Genomic DNA, 20807 nt, shown 5'->3' on the forward strand with positions numbered 1-20807 from the left:
AGGAGGGTGGTTGTGCCCGCCCACGGCTGTCATCCCCTCAGCAAGCCCGTGCTGCTCCCGCTCCGGGGTGTGAGGCACAGGCAGAGGCCAGTGAGAGGGTCCTGCCTCCTGCAGGTACTGTGGCAAAGGGCTACGGGCAGCAGAGAAGACGGACCCCTAAGTACGAGTCTGCAGAAGTAGCAGTCATTCAATAAATACATGCTGATTTATTTGTAGGGATAAGATGATGGTTCAGAAGGGGATAAACTCAGGTGGTGCAAGCGCTTTATTCATTTGCAATGCCCCTTCCCTGGCAGGCAAGGCAGCAAGTTCTAGAATGAGCTAAAATCATGCCGTTTAAAGAGTCACTGTCAGCAGCGGGGTTTGGGGCGGGGGGTCAATTTAAGAAAATGAAAAACACAACAAAAGACCCTCAGTGATTCCTAATTGCTTTTCAATACACAGGCTTGGAAAGGAGCTTCCACTGGGTTCAGGAGGAAGGCGCGACTCCTGCGTAGTGTTCGGGGAAAGGGGAGGACGTGATCCGATGAAAGCTGGCCTCTTAGCCCACAGACGCCAGGACGATGTCCACGGGCAGCTCCTCCGAACTTCTGGCTGTCACCTGCATAGTGACCGTGTCCAAAAGCAGCAGCCGGGAGCGCACCAGGATGTCATGGCCGCCCCGGAACACGCCTGCAGGGGAGGAGAGAAGGCAGGCGCGTAAGGCCGAAGCGGGGCTGCGGGGCTGGGCTGAGGGCAGCGTGCCACAGCTGGCAGAGGCAGCTCTGGGGTGAGACGGGAGCTGTGCGAGGCGCTGGGCACGTCACTGCACCTCTCTGAGCTGCAGCGTCATCAGTGACCTCGGCAGAGATCAGTCTGCATGTCACGCTGCTGACAAGCCCCGATGCACTACTGGACGTGTATGGTTCTGTGCGACATCACCGAGGCTCTCAGACCGCATCGAAGGTCACAGGCCGAGGGAGAGCCCCACCAGGGCAAAATCGCAGTGCAGGCGTCTGCAAAGCCCAGGGGATGGGGTGCCGCACTGCAGGCTTGGGGGCGGCCAGCTGTGAGCGGGGCGCTGGAGCAGAGCCACTTCCTAACCCTGTTTATAAACACTCAGCAAACAGAACTTCCCTTTGCTCATAGTTCCAGGTGCAGCAAGCGCATTGGCTCATTAGCTTTTGGAGAACCAACGGGTCAGAAACATTTACATACGAAATATCTATGTATGGGGCTTGCCCTAAAATAATCTGGGGGTGGAGACCGCATCTGGGTGGAGATGCTCGCTGCTACGGCTGGAGGAGGAGTGCACGGGGGTTCCGTGTGTGTGAGTTTGAAAATTTCCAGAAGTGCTTAAAAACCCCATTCCTATTAGAAAGGAATAGCCAACTCAGTGGAAAATATAGAAATAAATAGAATGCATGCGCTGTTTCACATCAAAGGGTGTGAGAATGACTATGGCAGTTCGCATCTGAGGAGATGCTGAGCGCCAGTCAGTGTACAAGACACGCAAAGTGAAGCCACACGAGACACCATGAACACGCCTAGCACAGACCGCACAGACCGCGCAGACCACACAGGCCGCGCAGGTTGAGAACACGCTGCCCGGTTGGAAGTGTGGGAGAGAAGACACACGATTCCTATGGAAGGCAGCTGGAGATATTTACCGAGATGAAAGATGCACTTTGACCTGGTAAAGCCTTGAGAAACTCACCCTACAAATACCCAGAGTGCACACATCCAAAATAAAGTGCCTAAGCAGACATGTGTGTGCGGGATTGTTCCCTGCAGCGCAGTCTGTAACGGCAGAACACCAGAACCACCTAGGTGTCCCTCAGTCCACGTGCCGGTTCTGAGAGACAGTACTCAGCCATGAGAAACAACCAGAGCTCGGTCTGGGAAGATGTCTGGGAAGACGGGAAAGTTCTGGAGGTGGGTGATGGCGATAGTTGCAAAACAGCGGGAATGTACTTAACGCCGCTGAGCTGATGTGAAAATCACTACATTGGTAAACTTCATGTTATTAAAAAAAGAAAAAAAAGGAAGAGGAAGCTCTCCAAGATGCGCGGTGAAGTAAACACCGAAGTGCAAAGCAGCGTGCCCGCCATCTGCATGTGGCTGCCTGACCCCGCACGGGGCAGCGTGCACGTTCGCTCTCACGCCCTTAGGATCACAGGGAGGTGCTGGCGTCCTGTGCAGTAGCTCACTGGCTGCCCGTGGGCAGGGACACTGACTGGCAGCAAGCACTGGGGGAAGACGGCGCTAGCTGGCCTCCTCATCCCTTGTGATGTTCAGCGCTGCGAGCTCTAAATCCCCGGGTTCCCCAGGGGCACCCAGGCCCTTCCCACGAGAAACGCCACTTACCGGCCAGGAGCAGCGTGTGCGTGTTCTTGTTGTCCGGCACTTTGTCAGACCGCTCACAAGGGTGCATTCCTAAGAACTTGACAATATTGCCCACAGCCTCTGCAGGGAGAAGTCCCAGAGTTATTAACCCACTTAGCTCATCTCCACGTGGTGCTATCACCACTCCCCCAGCCCCAAATTCCACTGTATGCAGCTTTTAATGAGCAGCATCTGAACTGTCCCTTGTGGCTCAGCTGGTAAAGAATCCGCCTGCAGCGTGGAAGACCTGGGTTCGATCCCTGGGTTGGGAAGATCCCCTGGAGAAGGGAAAGGCTACCCTCTCCAGTGTTCTGGCCTGGAGCATTCCATGGCCTGCATCGTTCATGGGGTCGCAAAGCGTCAGACACGACTGAGCGACTTTTTTTATTCTATGTATCTGAACTGTATGCTCTAGACTTGGCCCTGGATCTTTGGGGGACGGGGGCGGGGACGGGGGGGAGGAGGAGCACTTCAACAGTGGCCAAGGGTCTTGAAAGGCAGGCAAACCAGAACCGGCACCCGCAGCATTTACCCTCGAGTGTCTTGATGGTGGACAAGGTGAACGTCTCCTCCTTCTGGAACTCATCCCCCACCTCGTCCCAGGCTGCCTCGAAGTTCAGCTTCATGACCTTCTGGATGTGATCCGCTATTGTGACTTCCAGGTCCTCCAGCTGGGGGGGCGATAGGGGGGTCCTGAGGCACACAGCTCCAGGAGAGACGGCGAGAGCCTCCGCTCCGCTCTGCCCACCCGCCCCTCCCACCGCGCAGGCTCCGAGCGCTGGGCTCCGGGGCCGGGCCCCAGCGGACCGGCGGCCTGTCCTCAGCAGCTCGCGGCCGGGTGGTGGCCCCTCAGCGGGACGCGCCCTCAGACACCGAGCTCCTGGGGGCTCCGGTCCGCTACGTGGAGCAGGGCCGTGTTTGCGTTTAAGCTGTGCACGTTTCCTTATGCTCTGCGCCACCTCTCAAGCATTTATAACGCCCGATATGATGTAAACGTTATGGAAGCACATGTAAGTACAGTGCAAACGCTAAGTAAATAGCTGCCTCGTGTGATAAGCTCAAGTTTTGCTTTTGCGAACTTTCTGGAACCCACTCTATTTTCCGTCTGTTGGCTGGATCCATGGAGGCAGAACCCACAGATACGGAGGGCCCCCTGTCCTCCTCTCGGGGTGTTGGCTGTGAGAGCGCACCCTCCGAAGCCGCCAGTGCCTGACTCGATGGGGCGGGGAGTCGCGGGGGAGGAGTGCTCAGAGGCTGCCCCGAGTCAGCCGGGCCCGCTCTGGACGCGCACCCTGGACCGACTGTGTGGAAAGGCTCCCGCTCATTCGCCAGCAGCTCTCTGCTGAGCCCCTGCTCCTGTGCACGGGGAGGGCGTTCACAGGTAGGACACAGCCCCTGTGGCAGAAGCCGGGCCTCATACCCAGCCCTCCTGGCCTTGGCCGCGCTCACTGCTGGCTCAGGCCTGGACCCGGGAGGACACAAGTGCCCATCGGGTGTGCCCCAGCGACTGCCCCTCTGGCCACGAGGGCCCTGGCCGTCTCCATCCCAGGCTGCCTGTCAGGGTCTGCACTCAGACGGCAGGGAGCCGCCGTGCACCGGGCAAATCAAGAATGACCCTGCCCTCGGCTCCGTGCTAGCCCCGCGAGCTGGAGCCAGAATGGGGCATCTCACTGCGTCAGAAGGTCGCCGACAGATACAAACTGACCCCGTCTCTCTAGAAAGCGACCGACAACAGGAACCAAAAAGCCCTGAAACCGTCCTGCGTCTCTGACCCAATTATCCTACTTGTGGAAAGAAATTGTTAAAAAAATGTTTTTTTAATTATTCTACTTCTAGTCACAAGAAGACAGATCTGAAACACAGGTACAAATTTATACTGAAAGGGGTGTTTAATGTAGCACTCAAAAACAGTGAGAATTTGGAATCACAAATGCCCAATGTTAGTGGAATACAAAGTGAGGTGAATTAGGATATGTCAATAGAAGGGAGTATTGTAAAGTCACTAAGACTTGTGTTTCTGAAGTATTTGTACTGACGGGAAATTACACCCTGGTTCTAAGTGAAACCAACAAGATCTGTAATGTACGTAATGACATCAGACACAGCTTCTCTCCCCGCAGTCATTCCCAAGGGCTACGGGGAACGGTTCCCTGTCTGAGTGTACTTGTTTTTGTATTTCCCAGGTTTTCTTGTGACACTTGAACATGTATTTCTTAAGTTAAAAACAAGAACTCTTTTGTGACGTCTAAACCGAAACCAGCGCAGATGCGTGCAGGCTGGCCGTGAGCCCTGCAGGCCCCGCCGGCGCTTACCACATACTCATCCTCGTAGCCCTCATCGTCCGCCTCCCCGGTGGTGGGGTCGCAGTCCTTGACAGTGAACTTCATCATGCAGCTGAACGTGCAGGCCACTGCGGGAGGGAAGGCACACCGTCGGGGGCCTCTGCGGGTGGGCGGCCTCTGCGGGTGGGCGGCCACAGCCTGCCCTCCAGGCCTCCACCGCACCAGCGGCCCGGGCCAGCCCCAGGGCAGCGGCGTGGGGAGGCAGGAGCGCCCTCAGGCAGGAGCCTGAGGAGCTGCCCTCACGAGGAAAGAGGAGCAAGGGTGGCAGAGACGCTTCAGGCTGGCCACACCCACGAGCCACACAGGCCCGCCGCCCCAGGCCCGGAAAAGCCCCTGCCTCTCTGGGAGGAGTGGACTCGGACGGTCACGTCTGTGCCTCTCTCTGGCTCTTTCACGGCCAAGACAGAGTCCTGCCTGAGGGCCGGGGCTCGGCCTCGCAGCCTGGTGAACTCAGACAAGCTGTTTACCCCATCTCGGTCGCCCTCTCAGACAGAGAGAGCAGTGCTGCCCGCAAGGGTGTGTGAGAAGGAAACGAGCTGCTGTGTGCAAAGCCCCAGGGTGGGCTGGCCGGCCTTCTGCTCTGGACCGACCTCGAGGAGCTGAAGCTCTGACCAGAGACGAACAGCTGGCACACAGGCCGCCCTCCCCACCCCGAACCAGGGGCTCCCGGGAGGCCAGGGGGCTCACCTGCCGTGGGGTCCTCCTTGGGCAGGGCCACCAGCGTGTAGCAGGTCCCGGGCTGGTTGTAGGGCAGGCTCCGGGCGGGCACGTAACACAGCACCTCGTAGGCCTCCGTGGGCTCCATCTGCACCGTGACGTTCTCCAGGGTCTGATCGTTGAGGGTGTTCGTGCAGTCAAACTGGACCAGGGAGCAGAGGGGCCGAGATGCTGAGCCGGGGGTGGGGGCCCCCGAGCTGCAGAGGAGGCGTCGGGAGCCCTGCCTCCCACCCCAGGGCCACCCTGACTCCCAACCCAGGCCCCCTGCCCAGACCCCCTGTCTCCATGTGGACACGCGGGAGCCGCACAGGCCCTGAGTCAAGGACTCGACTCGCAGCAGCTGGAGGCAGACCCGGCATCGTGCCCGGCTCCAGCCACTTGGCATGGGGGCCCCCTGGAGGCCCCCCGCTCACCTGGAAGACCATGTGGTCCACGAAGGTGTGCTTCGTGCAGCGGACGACGTACTCCGTCTCCGACTCGGTGAGGGCCACGGGCTCAGGCGAGGACTTGAAGAGGGGCCCAAGCCCCTGGAACTCGGGCACGGCCGCCAGCTGCTCTGAAACCCATAGGCCGCGCATTCACCCAGCAGCTCAGCGGGGTCTCTGATCAGTCCTCAGGCCTCTCACTCCCGGTTCCCCGACACACCCGAGCACTCCCTCCCTGCTGTCCCACATGGGACGCCAGACCAACCGATGGACGTCAGGCCCACGGCCCGGCCTCATCCATCCAGAGACTCCCTCAAGCTTAGAAGCTCAGCAAGGGTGCTCAGAAGAGGGAGACAGGGAAAGACAAAGAGGAAGCGAACGCTGCTGGCCACGGAACCAGGCAGAAGGACAGACTGCTCTCAGACACGTGGCTGCTGGGACAAGTGGCCCCAAAGGAGAGGGAGCAGATTCAGAGTGTTACAGAACGCCCAGCTCAGAGTGGCCGGCGGGCATCTGGTGCAGGCCAGCTTCCGGCCCTGGTATGCCTGGGAGAATGAGGCACTGGCAACCGGCCTTGCTCTCCCAGCTGTGCTCAGGAGTCACTGCTCCAGAAACACCAGGGGCTGCGGGCATGGCGACAGTGCAGACCCTCAGGCCTCCCCAGACCCGCCCGTCAGAGACCCCCCTCCTGCATCTCGAACAAGCTTCCCCTCGTGACTCTGACGCACACGGATGCCTGAGGACCACTAGTCAAGATCCGTCACTCACCTTCCCGGCTACACTGACCTTCACGTGGAAAAGAACGCTACCTGAGGCGGTATGATACTCTGCCCTAGACTTAGGATTTCAGGGACAGAGGGAGAAGGCAGGCAGTATCATCATTATTCTGCTCTTTCCGCCCATAACGAGGCTGAACTCAGACCTCAGGACAAGGGGTGGAGCAGCGTTGAGTGAAACCACTAAGTTCGTGCTGATCTCTGCCGGCAACAAGAGGGAAGGAACACACAGGGAAAGCCTGCGGGGAGAGCGACGCCAGCCAGCTCAGGGTCCCGGTTCAGCCACACCTGAGAGATGGTGTGTTGGTGGAAGACAGGTTCGGGAGCGGAAAGGACAAGGCGGACTTGAAATGAATCCCACAGTCACCGGGAGCCTGCTAGGAGGAGGCCGGCACCAGCGCAGTGACGGACAGAAAACAGGTCAGAAGCCGCGAGAGCACGCGGCAGGGCAGCAGAGGCGGCGAGTCGGGGTGTCGGGCTGGGGCCACCCGGACGGGAGGCTGCTGCTGGGCCTCGAAGGCAGGAAGCTGGTGGACAACGTGGTCTGCCAACTAGACACACAGCCTCTCCCCTTAGAAACGCGGGAGCAGAGGGACAGACGGAATCCTCACCAAACCCTGCCAGACAAGGTGGCCGGAGCACATTTGGAGCCCGAGACACAGGACTGTGTCGTGCCCTCAGCTCCGCTGAGCAGTGCCAGACGTCCCGAACCGACTGGGCCCAGGGCCTGCAGCACTCAGAACAAGGCCAAAGCGGCTCTAAGCCAGCTGGAGCTGGACTTTAATTGTTTCTGCCCTCCCCCTGGTGCTGTGCAAACTGGGGCAAATCACCGTGTCTCTCTGAACACCCAAATCCTCAGATCCCAAATGGGTGCGCCAACCTCCACTGAGGGTCAAGCACGCTGTCTAAATACCCTCAGAGCCAGCACGCAGGGGAGGCCCGATCTCGGCTCCTGGGGGAAGAGTCGCCGCGGCCTGCGAGCCCCCTCACTCACCCTGGAAGATCTCCTGCCGGGTGGCGGCCACCTTCTCGGGCTGCTTGGCGGCGGTGACCGGGGTGCTTTCTGCGGGAACAAGCACACATAGCTCAGAGATGGCCAGGGCACATGGACCACAGCGCCGTTACTCAGGAAGTGTGATCCCCACCTCCCAGTGTGAAGCACAGAGCACGGGACAGTGCGAGTGTCTGTGTGCAGGGGGCTTCCTCTCCAGGGCAAGAGGCAGGCGGGGTGACTCCCCCCACCCAGCACAGCCCCTTCTACCCTGGGCAGCTGCGGTGGCCTTGCAGGCCAGGCAGACCCTCCAGAGGAGGCCTGGGCCCAAGGGCCTCTGAAGGACACAGGTGCGCCTTACCTGTCCTCTGCTCTGCCATGGGCGCAGTGGCCAGGGGCACGGACTTGAGGTCGAAGGGCTTCTCCGACGGCTCCAGAGTGTACTGCTGCAGTGCCCTCTCCAGACCTGGGATGGACACGGTCAGACCTGGAGGCCAGAGCGAGACGGGGCCGGGGGTCAAGGCTGTAGGACCCTGAGGAAACCAGCGAGACTGCCGAGCCCCGACTTCGCAGGACGCCCTCCTCTGCAGGGCTGTTGCGAGGAGCGAATGGACACGGGACAGGGGCTTGGACACAGCGGGGAGTGCTCAGCAGGTTCCTAGGACTGGCGAGCGGTTCAGCTCTCTGGGCTATTCCCACCCTTGGGGCCCCGGGCCTCCTGAGATGACAGTGATGCCCTGCAGTTGCCAGGGGAGTCCAGCGGAGGGCACGTCGCCCGGGAAGGCCGCAGCTCGGGAAGGGGGCAAGGGGAGTGGTCGGGCGAGGAGGACTCACCGTTCAGGATATAGCCTGCGTTGAGGGCCTTCTGCTTCTGCTCCAGGACGTTGAGGTAGAACGTGGCCCGGTCCCTGACCTCATTGTCGTCATCCATCACACACCTGTGGCCACAACACGGAGCTCCTGACGGGGGCCCATGGGGGGCAGGGGGGCGCTACAGGGCCCCAGCAGAGGGCGGGCAGAGGTGGCAGGGTGCTTCCACCCCCATCACCAGAGGCAGTGCCTGGGTATCAGAGGCACAGGGGTGGCAGTATTCACTCTCCCGGGACCCTCTCCCAGAGCCCACCCAGGGAAGGAGCCACGCGCCTGTATCCGGCAGCACACGTCAAAAAAGACTTGAACGCGACTCCCCAACCCCCTCCTGGGTGCACACCCCAGAGAACTGAAAGCAAGGCATGTGGAGCCTTGTGCACGGATGTTCACAGCAGCACGACCCACGCAAGCCAGGAGCCGGAAATGACCCAGACGCCTCCCCACCGGTGGCCAGACAAGCACACGGGGGCTCTTCACGCCACGCAGCAGTGCCTGCCCATAAAAAGGCATGGAGTGCCGGCACACGTGACTATGCGGGTGAGCCCTGGAAACCCCGTGAAGGAGCCGGACTCGCGAGAGGCGCCACGCTGAACGCCTGCAGGCGCGTGACAAGGTGCGTGCAAAGGCAAATCCACGGCCGGGGGGCTAGCGAGGGGCGGGGCAGGGCCGGGGCAGGGCTCGACTACTCGCCAGTACACGGTTTCTCTGGGGTTGCAGAAGTGTTTTCAAGAATTCCCTGGTAGTCAAGTGGATGGGACTCTGCGTTTCCACCGCAGAGGACCCAGGTTCGATGCCTGCTCAGGGAACTAAGATCCCAGAAGCTGCACAGCGCAGTCAAGAGAAAAGTTCTCAACTTAGATGGCGGTAATGGTTAAACAACTCGGAATGTAACAAACCCATTGTGTGTGCATTTAAGATGGGGACACTGTGCGCATTGCGAGTTATAGCTCAATAAAGCTGCTTCTTAAACAGAAAATACCCCGAGCTAACACCCAGGCAGAGGCGCTTCCGCACAGCACCGTGTTTCACACTTTCCTGTGTCTCCACTGTTTTCCACCATCAATAGCTGTGCATCTTTCTCGCCCTTTCCAGCTACAGGGACGGGGGGCAGCCGCCAGCTGAGGGGACGCCGCACGCACCTCTTCAGCAGCACCAGGATACTGGGCAGCATCTCTTCATTCTGCGCCCCGAACTTGGCCAGAGCACTCACAGCGCCTGCGGGCACAAGGCAAACACGGCTCAGGCCAGGGCTCAGAGCGGGCTGGCCAAGCAGCCTCCAGGCCTTGCTTCTCCTGGGGGAGGTGGCCCTGTCCTTGGGCCCAGCAGCCCTTCTCAGCTCTGACCACCACGGGGCCACGAGAGCTGCCCTTGATCTCTGTATCCTAACGGCCTCAGGGGCAGCGAAGCCTCACCTGACCGCAGATGAGGGAGAGACTGAGCTACAACTGAGGGAGCAAGAACTGCTTGGGGCCCGTCTGTCCAGAGCAGCAAGAGAGGGCAACAGCAGTAAGTCTGAGTGAAATGAGGGGCCGGATGGCCGCACGTGAACATGTACACTCATCGGACAGAGTGTGTTACGTGAGTCACATCTCAAGAAAGCCGCCATGAGAAAGAAAAGTGAAACACTGAGGAGAAAGGAAGGAGGAAGGTGAAGAAAGGAGAAAGGCACAGGACTACGTGCAATGGAACAGGAGGGAGCGCCCGCCGGGGCCGCCCTCAGGCCTGCAGGCCCCGGGCCCGCGCCGCGCCCACGCACCTGCACGGACCTCCGCGTGCTCTAGCACCACGCGGTTGTAGATGAAGCGGATGTACTTGGAGGGGTTGCTGGTCTTGGGCCCCTCCTGGCCCAGCAGGTGCAGGATCCGCGTGGCCAGCACGGTGAACTCGCAGTCCTCGATGAACTCGCACAGGTGGGACAGCCCCGTCTCCTTGCTCTCCGCGTTCTCCTCGATGATGCTGATGATGCAGTCCACGATAGCCCGCTTGTACTCAAAGCCGCCCTGTGGGCCAAGGCCACAGGAAGCTGAGCACCAGGCGTCTGCGGAGCCCGGCGGCAGCCCGGCCCAGCAGCCCAGCCGGAGTCTGCAGGCGAGGGCCTGGCTCCCCCACTGCCACCTCCCTTCTGTGTGAAAGCTAAAGGCTCAGGCTGAATGCTCGCCGGGGCCATTCCAGACTAACTGAAGACGCTTTAATAGAAACCTCTGGGACTTGATTTTCTTCCCACCTTTGAAACAAAGGAAGAATGGGCGATACAAAGACTGGAGGAGTAGAGAGTAGGGGGTTATCGTTAAATGGGAACAGAGTTCAGTTTTGCAGGATGAGAAAGTTCTGGAAATCAACTGCACTCCTGTGTGAAGGTATTTAACAATACTGAACAATATACAAGGTGATGAATTCTACTGTGACAGTCACTCGGTCTTTGTGACCCCATGGACATCAGTCCATGGAATTCTCCAGGCCAGAATACTGGAGTGGGCAGCCTTTCTCTTCTGCAGGGGATCTTCCCAACCCAGGGATCGAACCCAGATCTCCCGCACTGCAGGCAGATTCTTTACCAGCTGAGCCACCAGGGAAGCCCAAGAACACTGGAGTGGGTAACCTATCCCTTCTCCAGCGGATCTTCCCGACCGAGGAATCGAACCGGGGTCTCCTGCATAGCAGGCGGATTCTTTACCAGCTGAGTTACATGGGAAGCCCTTGATGAATTCTATGTTGTGTGTATTTTATGACAGCGGTCTCCAACCTTTTCGGCACCAAGGACCGATTTTTGTGGGAAAATTTTTTTTATGAAACATTGCAATGGCTAGAATATTTCTATACTAGGTGACACCAGACAGACCGTTATTCATCTTCTGCTTAAGCATCGCCTTGGGCATCTGCTGAGTCCATATGGCCAGGGGGGCACGTCGTCAGTTACGACTGTAACCACAGTGACTGGGGCATGTTTGCACTGCCTGCACACAAGGAGCCAAACAGGCTGCGGGCACCAGAAGCCAGCCAGCTAACAGGTGGCTCCAGGCCCACCTGCCCGGGAGCCAGCAGCCAGGCGACCCACGCTTACCTCTTCCCGCAGCATGGAGAACAGGAAGTTCATGAGCACGGTGTGCTTGCGGGGGTACTTCTGACACAGCGCACTGATGGCCTGCACGACCACGACCTGTGCCAGAGACAGGTGTGAGCCGCGGCCCAGTCCCGAGGGCGGCTCCTCCAGTCCCTGGGGCCAGTAGAGCCCCTCCTCAGGTGGGGCCGGGCCGCGGCGCGGCAGGCCAGGGGCCGAGGGGACCTCCGAGCCCCCCCGGGCAGAGCAGCGAGCACTGCGGTCCAAGGCCCCGATCCACACTGTGGGTGGGTCCCCCCCCCCCCCCCCGTCTGCTCGTCTACTCAGAGCTCAGGGCAAGCGTACACATGCCCTGGCTGGCCCTTCCCAGGTCCTCCCGGGCGGCTCCCCCGGGAACTGCTGCCCTGAGAGTCTCCTCGCTGCACCAGCATGTGGGACAATCCTGTCCACTCCGGAGTCAGCTCCCATGGTCCCGCCCCAGAAAGCGAGCTCCGAGGGCAGGCCGGCGTGCGCACCGCTCTGCTCGCCCCTCCAGACTCTGCCCAGCACAAGACAGCGCGCACACGGCACGCAACAAAGGGCTTGACAGGCCTGGAGCTGCCCGCCTCGCCGACGGAGGCCGGGAGCAGCGCCTTGCACAGCGCCACAGCGAGGCCCGAGGCAGCCCCCAGCCCGCCCCGCGGCGGGCGCAGCCTGTGCACCTTGAACTCGTCCGAGATCTCGGACATGAAGGAGGAGATCTGCTTCATGAGGCGGTCGATGCTGCCCTCGCTGCCTGTCTTGAGCAGCGTGGTGATGGCCAGCGTGGCGATGCTGCGGTTCGCGTCTGTCACGAGGTTCTCCAGGTCCAGGTTGCAGGCCGTCACCGCGGACGGGTGCTTCATGGCCACCTGTCCGGGAGCAAACAGGTGACAACACGGACGGGCCATGGGAGGCCTCCCACTGTTCTGCTGGCCTTTCAGGTGGGCTCACGCCAGCACCCAGGGGATAGAGGCCAGCGCGGGCTGCACCTCCTGCCGCGGGGGCCCCCGCCCCCAGCCCTGTCGGAAGGCCGGCCCCACTCTGTCCACTGCGAACTCACCTTGTTAAGGGTGCGGACGGCGGCGTAACGGAGGGCGGCCTTAGGCGAGCTGCAGAAGAGCTGGAGCACTGCGGGGGGAGACGCCGGTGAGGGCTGCCCCCGCGCGGCAGCCAGGAAACCCAGGGGCCCCGGAAGGGGCAGGGGCAGGGCACCGGGCACAGTTCGGGGACCAGGGCTCAGAGACTGTTCAGACCCAAATCCCCCACTCACCTATTCCCCAACTGGCATGGCCACCCCAAATGAGGAGAGCGCACCTGTCCACCCCAGGCAGGGCCTCGCCCCTGGGAGACCCAGCTACACGGGGCAGGAGGGGGGCGGGGCCTGGGCCCCTGAGCTGGGCGGGGGGCAGGGCCTGGGCCCCTGAGCTGGGTGGAGGCGGGGCCTGGGCCCCTGAGCTGGCCGGGGGCGGGGCCTGGGCACCTGAGACAGCTGGGGCCAGCTCCTTGGCGCTGCACCCGGGCAGGTTGACAATGGCTGAGGCGGCCTCGTACACCACCATCTCGTGCTTATTGCGCAGGCAGCTCTCGATGAAGTCGAACAGGGGGCTGTCACGGCTGCAACGACAGGCGGCAAGAGGACACTGGGGGGCCGCCTGGGGGCTGGGCGAGGGCTCGGGGGGGCATGCGGCGGGCGCGGTGCCACTACCTGCCGTCCTCGTCCTCCAGCTGCCGGCTGGCCACTCGAATCATCATGCAGTAGGCGAAGGGGGATTTGAGGCCGTGCCGTGTGAACTTGCTGATCATCTTGCTGACGGCCAGGCGGTCGTTCTTCCGCACGTGGTACAGGAGCCCCAGCGCGTGGTACTGGGGGGTTGCAGAGCAGTGCGAGTGAGGCCTGAGGCCACGGGGCCCGCTCCCCACCTCTGGGGTGGGCACGGAGCCCAGGTGTGGGCCACACCCACCGAGCCACCTGGGACTCTGCAGGCCTCCATCCCCCGACCCCGCCAGGCGCCGCGCAGACGGAGGAACTGGAGACCAGGGGTCTCCGCCCAGAAAGAGGAAGCGGGAGCCGGCCTGGGCTGAGGACATGTCGGGGGCCATGCAGATGGGTGCCCTTACAGCAGGCCCTCGGCCCGCCGGCCCTGCCCCAGGATGCGTGGCTGCTGCTGCGAAGCCAGCAGGGGGAGGGGAGGCACACAGACCATCCCCTCTGCCCTCCGGAATCCTTACTAGGGTGGCGCTCAGGGCCTTTTACGTGGGAAGAAGCCTCTGTGATCCTGGAGGGTTTGAGGGGCCAGAGTGGGCCCTGGAAACGAGATCCAGCACTAAGACGTGGGGAGAGGGAACAGATGCCCACACAGGGGGCCTGCAGGTCTGGGCAGGAGGGCACAGGCTCCCACTGAACCCTCACCAGGCACCAGGGAGATGGCATCACACACCCAAAATAATACTCGCTGGTTTTTAAACCACGCCAGTATTTTAGCATGAGCCCATCAAGTCTGTACACCAACTCTCCCTGCAAGAGATGACCTGAATTCTTTTCCTCAAACCCCCAAGTCTCCCCACCACGAGATAAGGACTGAAGCCTGCTCCGGCCAGGGGCCGCCAGGACCTCCGTGATGAAAGCCCATCCTGCTGGCCAGCGCCTGAGTATTTTCAGCATCCCTGCCCCGTTCGAGGCTCACCTGGACCATGATGTTGTCACTGGACGCGGCCTCCTGGGCCTCATTCACCCAGCGCTTGACCACGTCGAAGCTGCACTTGAGCAGGTGCTGTGGGGCACAGGGCATGCTGAGCGGGGCGGGCAGGACACCCTGCTGTCGGGGTCCTCCGAGAGGGCGCAGACTCAGCACGGCTCCCACCCTCACTCCTCCTGCCCTGGCGGACTTCCTGCCAGGCTCAAATCCCCAAAACCTGTCACCCCAGGGCATGGGTCAAGGCCGCCAACTGGGCCCTCAATCCACCCAGAGTCCCCTGGGCACTCTTCACAGAGCAGGGGGTGGGACTCTCACAACTGGGGCCACACAGCTTCGGTTTTCCTTGTGAAAGCGATCTTTGATGTCTCCTCAGCCTCCCGAGCAGCCCCAGCCCCAGCCCCTGCCCCTGCCCCCGCCCCCGCCCCGCCCCACCCAGGCCCCGCCCCAGCCCCGCCCCAGCCCGAGGCTACACACCAGCGAAGACACGAGAGCGGAGCTGGAGACACTGGGCACCTTGTCCACGATGGCCTGCTTCATGTAGCGCTCGATGGCCTGCAGCATGGTGCTCTGTGGGGGCGCAGGCGACAGGATGTGGGGCGGAGGCCCGGAGGAGGGGAGCAGGTGTGCGCCCTGGGGACCCCGCGCCCCTCCCCAATCGGGGCACTCACGTCCGTGATCTGGCACAGGGCGCGCACGGCCGGGCCCCGGTAGCTGTCCTCCTTGCCGGTCATGTCTTTGGTCAGGCTGCAGGGACACGGCACAGGCCTCACGCGGGGGCCGGGCCTACTCCCACACCCCACTCACCCCAACCAGGTCAGCAGGCCCGTCTCCATTATTAACGGGTGTCCGCTCTGGGCTCTTAACCCTTCATCAAGAGATCTCCATGAAACTCCACACTGCCCGGGTCACTGCCCTGCTGCGACGGCAATATCCCCAGCGGGGCTTCCTGCTGCTCTCCCTGTCCAGGGGTCGCGGAGAAGCCCCAGACTGCCCCCAGGTCCTGGCAGCTTCGCTCCACCCACCCCACCTTTGTCCTGCTCTGCCTGCCTTGCCCTGCAGGACTCCACTCCCCCAGTTCCAGGAGGCCTTTCCTGACCCAGATTCAAGCTGGCGGTCCTCCTGCCCTGCTCTCACAGCCGTCACACACCCCCCCTAGTGCCGGTCTGTGGGGTTACCTCCCGGGAAGCTCTGGGGCTGCGGGAGCCATGTCTGCCACACTCTCTAAGTGAACCTACACACGCGTGTGTAGCAAACCCCCTCACGGCGTCGAGGAGAAGCACGCGAATGGAGCCCGGGGATGGCCCGGAGCCGAATGCCTCCCGAGCACAGCAGTCCTTCGTGGGAAAGTCTGCCTGTGGGCTTCGTACACCCCACCGCCCCCCCGTCCCCGTCACTTCTTCCTGGGCTCTCCTGGGAAGAGCCGGAGTCGCCATGGAAGCTCCGGGCTGCCTCAGCGGACCAAGAGGAAGCAGGGAAGGGACGGTTTGTGCCTAACTCCAGGCCAGAGAATTACAAGCAGAACCGCCCCCCCTGGAGGCGCCATGGCTGGGCAGAGTAACTGAAGGAGAGGGCGAGGAGAGAGCAAAGGAGGCAAGGGCGCTGGCAACACGTGGCCGAGGACTGAGCGGCGGGAGCTCGGAGAGGACGGGCTCGGCGTGGGTGCGGCCATCAGGGACCTGGGACTCGCCTGCTGGTCACGATGATGACGTCCTCTGCGATGCACGACATCTCTTTGATGGTCAAGTAGCACATCCGGCGGAGGGTGGGCTGGGCAGGAGAGGAGAGAGCCCGGTGACCCCCGGCTCAGCCGGACACAGGGGCCGCCTCTGACGGGGGCCCTCCCACCACCCTGAGAGCTGTCCCCCCGGAGGAGGGCAGGGGTGGCGGCACTTACGTCATTGGACTGGAAGAGTTTGGTCATGGCGAAGAAGGCCTCGGTCGCTTCCGTGGTCCCCAGGTGCTCCCCCTGTTGCAATTCAGAAAGAAGCCTCAGCTTGGGACAGAAAGGCCGGAAGGCTCTTCCTGCTAAGACAGCCCAGGTCGGAGCCTCAGACCCAGCCGAGGCTGCATCAAGGGCAGCACCTCAGAGTGGGACCGTGAGGGCACCCGGAGATGGGCCGCTGGCTGCAACCACACAGGGGCTGTGCCCCTGCCCCCAACACACCCCAGTACCATTTTCCGCACCCCCAAGCCTCACCCTGTTACCTGGTTTATGAGGTAAAGGATCTTGGTAAGGATGTGGGCACATTTCCGAGGGTTGATGGGCGTTTCGTTAAACACACGGGCCTGAGAAGAAGTGATCAAGGATATTTACCTTCTGGCTGAGTTTACTTCCCTTCCGTGACTGTCCTCAAGCACTTCAGAGATCTGAGCAGGCCCAGGGTAAAGAAATACACTTGTCCTGCCTTATTTTCACATGAAAGGAGCTTTGTTTTCCTTTTTTCTTTAAATTCATCTATTAACAACTCCTGAAATCCTCCCTAGATATTACCTGGAGATGTGCTGACTTAGAGACTAATGAACACTCAGTAAAGGCTTTTTTTTGGTGGGGGCGGCTCACACCCTGTGGCCTGCATGCAGGATCTTAGTTCTGAAAACAGGGCTGGAGCCAGTGCCGAAGTGCAAGCGCAGAGCCCTACCCACTGGACCGCCAGAGAAACCCTCAAAGCTTATTAATTAACTGGCAGGAGAAACAAAGACGAAGAAAAGGATCAGCATGATGAATTCCCCATCTTTCCACGACCAGATTTCTCCCCTAATGTCCTACAAACCAGCACTCTGAATGTGCTGGCGTTTCCATCACACTGACTGTGATCATTCTCAGTGGAAGACCCAGGGGAGCAAAGGACACTTGCCTCCTGCAGCACCGCACTCTTCTCGAGGTGCTGGAACGGGTTGGAGCCTCCACCTTCCATGAGAGAAGAGACGGGACTGAGCAGACGTTGTGACCCTGAATTTCAAAACTCTCCCAGTTGTAGACGATGGAGAAAGACGTCCCTATGGCTCGGAGGTTCAAGCTCCAGCTGCTCTGAACAGCAGTCAAAGCTCTGCAGGCTGCCAGTAGATCCTGCCAGCCTCCTCCAGGGAGCTCCCCTGCCCCCAAACCACTAACTCGCAGTCACCCAGCAGCCCTGGTACAGTGTTCGTGTGCTTCTCAGAGTGTCCTTTCATTCATTTATGCAACTGGTACCTAGCTGAGCCCCTACTGCGTGAGGGACCACCTTCTCCAGTGACTAGGGTTTCTGCACACAGCAGAAATCACACTTGTAATTAATGACACACTTGAGTATCTGACTGACGTCTGTTTCCTCCACTCCGCTGCAACCATTCTTATATTCTCAGCTTGCTCACGAGCGCGTCTCACTAGCTCTGCTGCAGAGTCAGGGCGCAGAGCAACCTGGCACGCACCGGGACCTCGAAACGTTTGCTGGATAAATGAACCGGAGTCAGGGTTCTCAAGCACCGATCCGGGCACTACCGACTAGGCCGCCCCAGCACGGGCGCAGCCCCAGGGAATCCCCAGAGGACCACCGGGTCTGGCCCCCTCCCCTGACAGGCGGGGAAGCAGAGGCCCAGAGGCGCAGACCCGCCCAAGGTCACCCAGCGAATCGCGGCCCGAGCTGCCGGGTGAGGGGCAGCGGAGCCCGCTCGGGCGCTCCGCGGCCGGCCGCGGATGGGCGCTGCACCTTCGCTCACGTCCCCGGGGCCTCCCGGGGCCTCGCGTCCAGACGGAGGTCCGGGAGGAGGCCTCCCGGGGAGGGCGCGGAGGGCTTGCGCGGGAGCCCGGCCTCCCCCAGGGCCTCGGCCCTCTCACCCGATTCCTCGTCCTTCTTGTCGAACTTCTTCAGCATGGCGGCGTCGCTGCGGGAGCCGAGCGGCAGCCGAGGACGGACGCGGCGGCCGGCGGCGGCGGTTCCGCGCGGGCTCCTTCCGGCCGGCCACGTCGCCCGGCGCCGCGCGCAGGCGCACTCCGCGCCCGGCGCACGCGCACCCGGCGCCCTCCGCGCCCGGCGCACGCGCACCCGGCGCACTCCGCTCCCGGCGCCCTCCGCGCGCAGGCGCCCTCCGCGCCCGGCGCACGCGCACCCGGCGCACTCCGCTCCCGGCGCCCTCCGCGCGCAGGCGCCATCCGCGCGCAGGCGCCCTCCGCGCGCGGCGCACGCGCACCCGGCGCACTCCGCGCCCGGCGCACGCGCACCCGGCGCCCTCCGCGCGCAGGCGCCCTCCGCGCGCAGGCGCCCTCCGCGCGCAGGCGCCCTCCGCGCGCAGGCGCACGCGCACCCGGGCCGCGCCGCCGCGCGAGGCGCTACCCCCGTGCGGGCTGCGGGCGGCGGGGCCTGCGCCGCCGGGCCGCGCGCTCCCGTCCGCGCCGCCGCCCGCGCCCCGCGGGGCCCCGCGGGAGTCTGGGCGGGCGCTTCGGCGGCAGCCGCGCGCTTCCCGGGGCCCCCGATCGGGTCGGCGCCCCCGGCGGCCTCGCCAGCCGCGCCCGCGCCGGCCTGCCCTGCCCGCTGGCGGCGCCCGGCACCTGTGGCACGCTCTCCCGCGCCGGGCAGTGTGGGCGCCCGGGAGGCGCCCCGTGGGCGGCTGCGTGCCCGGACGCCCGCCGCTCGCCGCCGCCCGGCGCTCCCGGCGCGCAATGTCGGGGGCGCGGCTCGGCGTTCCGCTCTGGGAACGCGCGGGCGCCGGTGGAGCGCCCGCTGCACGCGCCGCCGGGCGCTGGGGGCGGGCAGGGACGCGAAGGGGACACGGGCGTCGCCCAGGGCCACCCCCGCGGAGCCGGGAGGCCACCCCGAGGCCGAGGTGAGTCCGGGCGCCGGCAGGGCCCCAGGGGCGCGGGGACCCGGGGAAGCGCACGGCCGCGCCCCCGGGCGCTGGCTCTGCGAGGGCCGAGGCCGCGGTCGGGGGGCCGCAGGGGGCCGGGGCCGTGGGTCTTGCGCCGTCGGGAGATAAGGCAGGAGTCAGAAAGATGCGCCAAGCCTTTAACCAGTAACTCCACCCCTTGCCCCGAGGAAATCCGAAAGAAGAAATTAAGTTGCTCGCTGCGGCGCTTTGCGGCAAGAAAATTGGAAGCATGGAAACATCCTAAACGTCCAGCAATAAGGGGGTGGTTAACAGAATTGTGGGGCACCCATTGGTTGAAAGATTCCACATCCCTATATAAAGGGATATTTCTGATGGCTTGGGAGGCAGCAATCCAAACTTCTTAAACAAAATGAGACATTAACAGGGAAAAGCAGACTGTAAAAGTCGCCTTAATTCAGTTGAAAGAAGAACCCCTCTTGGTTAAAAACCAGGAAAGAACCCCAGGGATTTGCGTCGTTGGGTTAAGACCATGAAATACGGATAAGTTATGTAGAGTAAAATACAAATAAATACAGAATACCGTTTTATGTTATGATATTAGTTCTATAGAATTATATACTACTACTACTACTAAGTCGCTTCAGTTGTGTCCGACTCTGTGCGACCCCATAGATGGCAGCCCACCAAGCTCCCCCATCCCTGGGATTCTCAAGGCAAGAACGCTGGAGTGGTTTGCCGTTTCCTTCTCCAAGGTATGAAAGTGAAAAGCGAAAGTGAAGTCGCTCAGTTGTGTCCGACCCTCAGCGACCCCATGGACTGCAGCCTTCCAGGCTCCTCCGTCCATGGGATTTTCCAGGCAAGAGTACTGGAGTGGGGTGCCATTGCCTTCTCCAATAGAATTATATACCAAGGGCAATTTTGATAACACCTCATTTTTACAATGAGAATGGTGGGTTGTGACTCCAACCCTGAGTATGAGGTCGTATATCATTGTGGGGGTTTTACTGCTTTTAAACAGTAATGTACATTCTTTGGATAATTGCTAAATCCTTTGTAGAAACACAGGGTATGGGGAAGTACAGAGGAAATTAGGGAAATCTGAGTAAGATTTGTGGGTTGAGCCAATATCAGTGTTATCCTAGTTGTGGTATGCTCTCTCTCTCTCTTTTTAAATTTTTTTAATTAATTTCGCTAGTTAAAAAAAATTGAGATGTAATCCACATGCGTTAAAATTCATTCTTTGGGACTTCTGTGGTGGTCCAGTGGCCAAGTCTCCCAGCTCCCGATGCAGGGGGCCCGGATGTGACCCCTGATCAGGGAACTAGATCCCACGTGCTGAAGCTAGGAATTCACAGGCTGCAACTAAAAGATCCTGCGTGCCGCAGTGAAGATGGGAGATCCCGCGTGCTGCAGCTGAGAGCCGAGCAGCCAAATAAACATAAACGTTTTTTAAAAAAACAACTCTTCTGTAAGTGTAGAATTTGGTGGTTTGTAATAAATTTTAAAACATTGGGCCTCCATTACCACTAATTCCAGAGCATTCTCATTATCCCTCAAAGAAATCCATCTCCTTTAGCAGTCACTCTCCATTTCTCATTCCCTTCCCCCCAACCATTACCCTCCTTTCTGTCTCTGTGGATTTGCATGTTTGGGTATTTCATGGAAATAGGATCATAGAACATGTGGCCTTTTGTGTGTCTGGCTTCTTAGCATAATGTTTTCAAGGTTCATGTCATAGTATGAA

At 61.1% G+C, this 20807-nt stretch overlaps 1 protein-coding gene across 1 annotated transcript; it reads right to left on the reverse strand.

The window, feature by feature from the left end:
* Window positions 1–186: 186 nt before the first annotated feature.
* COPG1 (COPI coat complex subunit gamma 1) lies at window positions 187–18204 on the reverse strand. The gene is made up of 24 exons (XM_052636445.1): window positions 18075–18204; window positions 17116–17168; window positions 16466–16546; window positions 16155–16226; window positions 15948–16027; window positions 14929–15004; window positions 14735–14827; window positions 14249–14335; window positions 13270–13427; window positions 13045–13178; window positions 12625–12692; window positions 12245–12433; window positions 11547–11642; window positions 10242–10485; window positions 9625–9700; window positions 8450–8553; window positions 7977–8102; window positions 7619–7687; window positions 5837–5979; window positions 5394–5565; window positions 4677–4774; window positions 2897–3035; window positions 2347–2445; window positions 187–672 (listed from the first exon to the last, which is right to left on the reverse strand). Exons 1-24 carry the CDS (start codon window positions 18109–18111, stop codon window positions 542–544), a joined length of 2625 nt encoding a protein of 874 aa, XP_052492405.1. The 5' UTR covers window positions 18112–18204; the 3' UTR covers window positions 187–541.
* Window positions 18205–20807: the final 2603 nt, after the last annotated feature.

The sequence above is a fragment of the Budorcas taxicolor genome, chromosome 1, assembly GCF_023091745.1.
Source record: "Budorcas taxicolor isolate Tak-1 chromosome 1, Takin1.1, whole genome shotgun sequence".
Lineage (NCBI taxonomy): Eukaryota > Metazoa > Chordata > Mammalia > Artiodactyla > Bovidae > Budorcas > Budorcas taxicolor.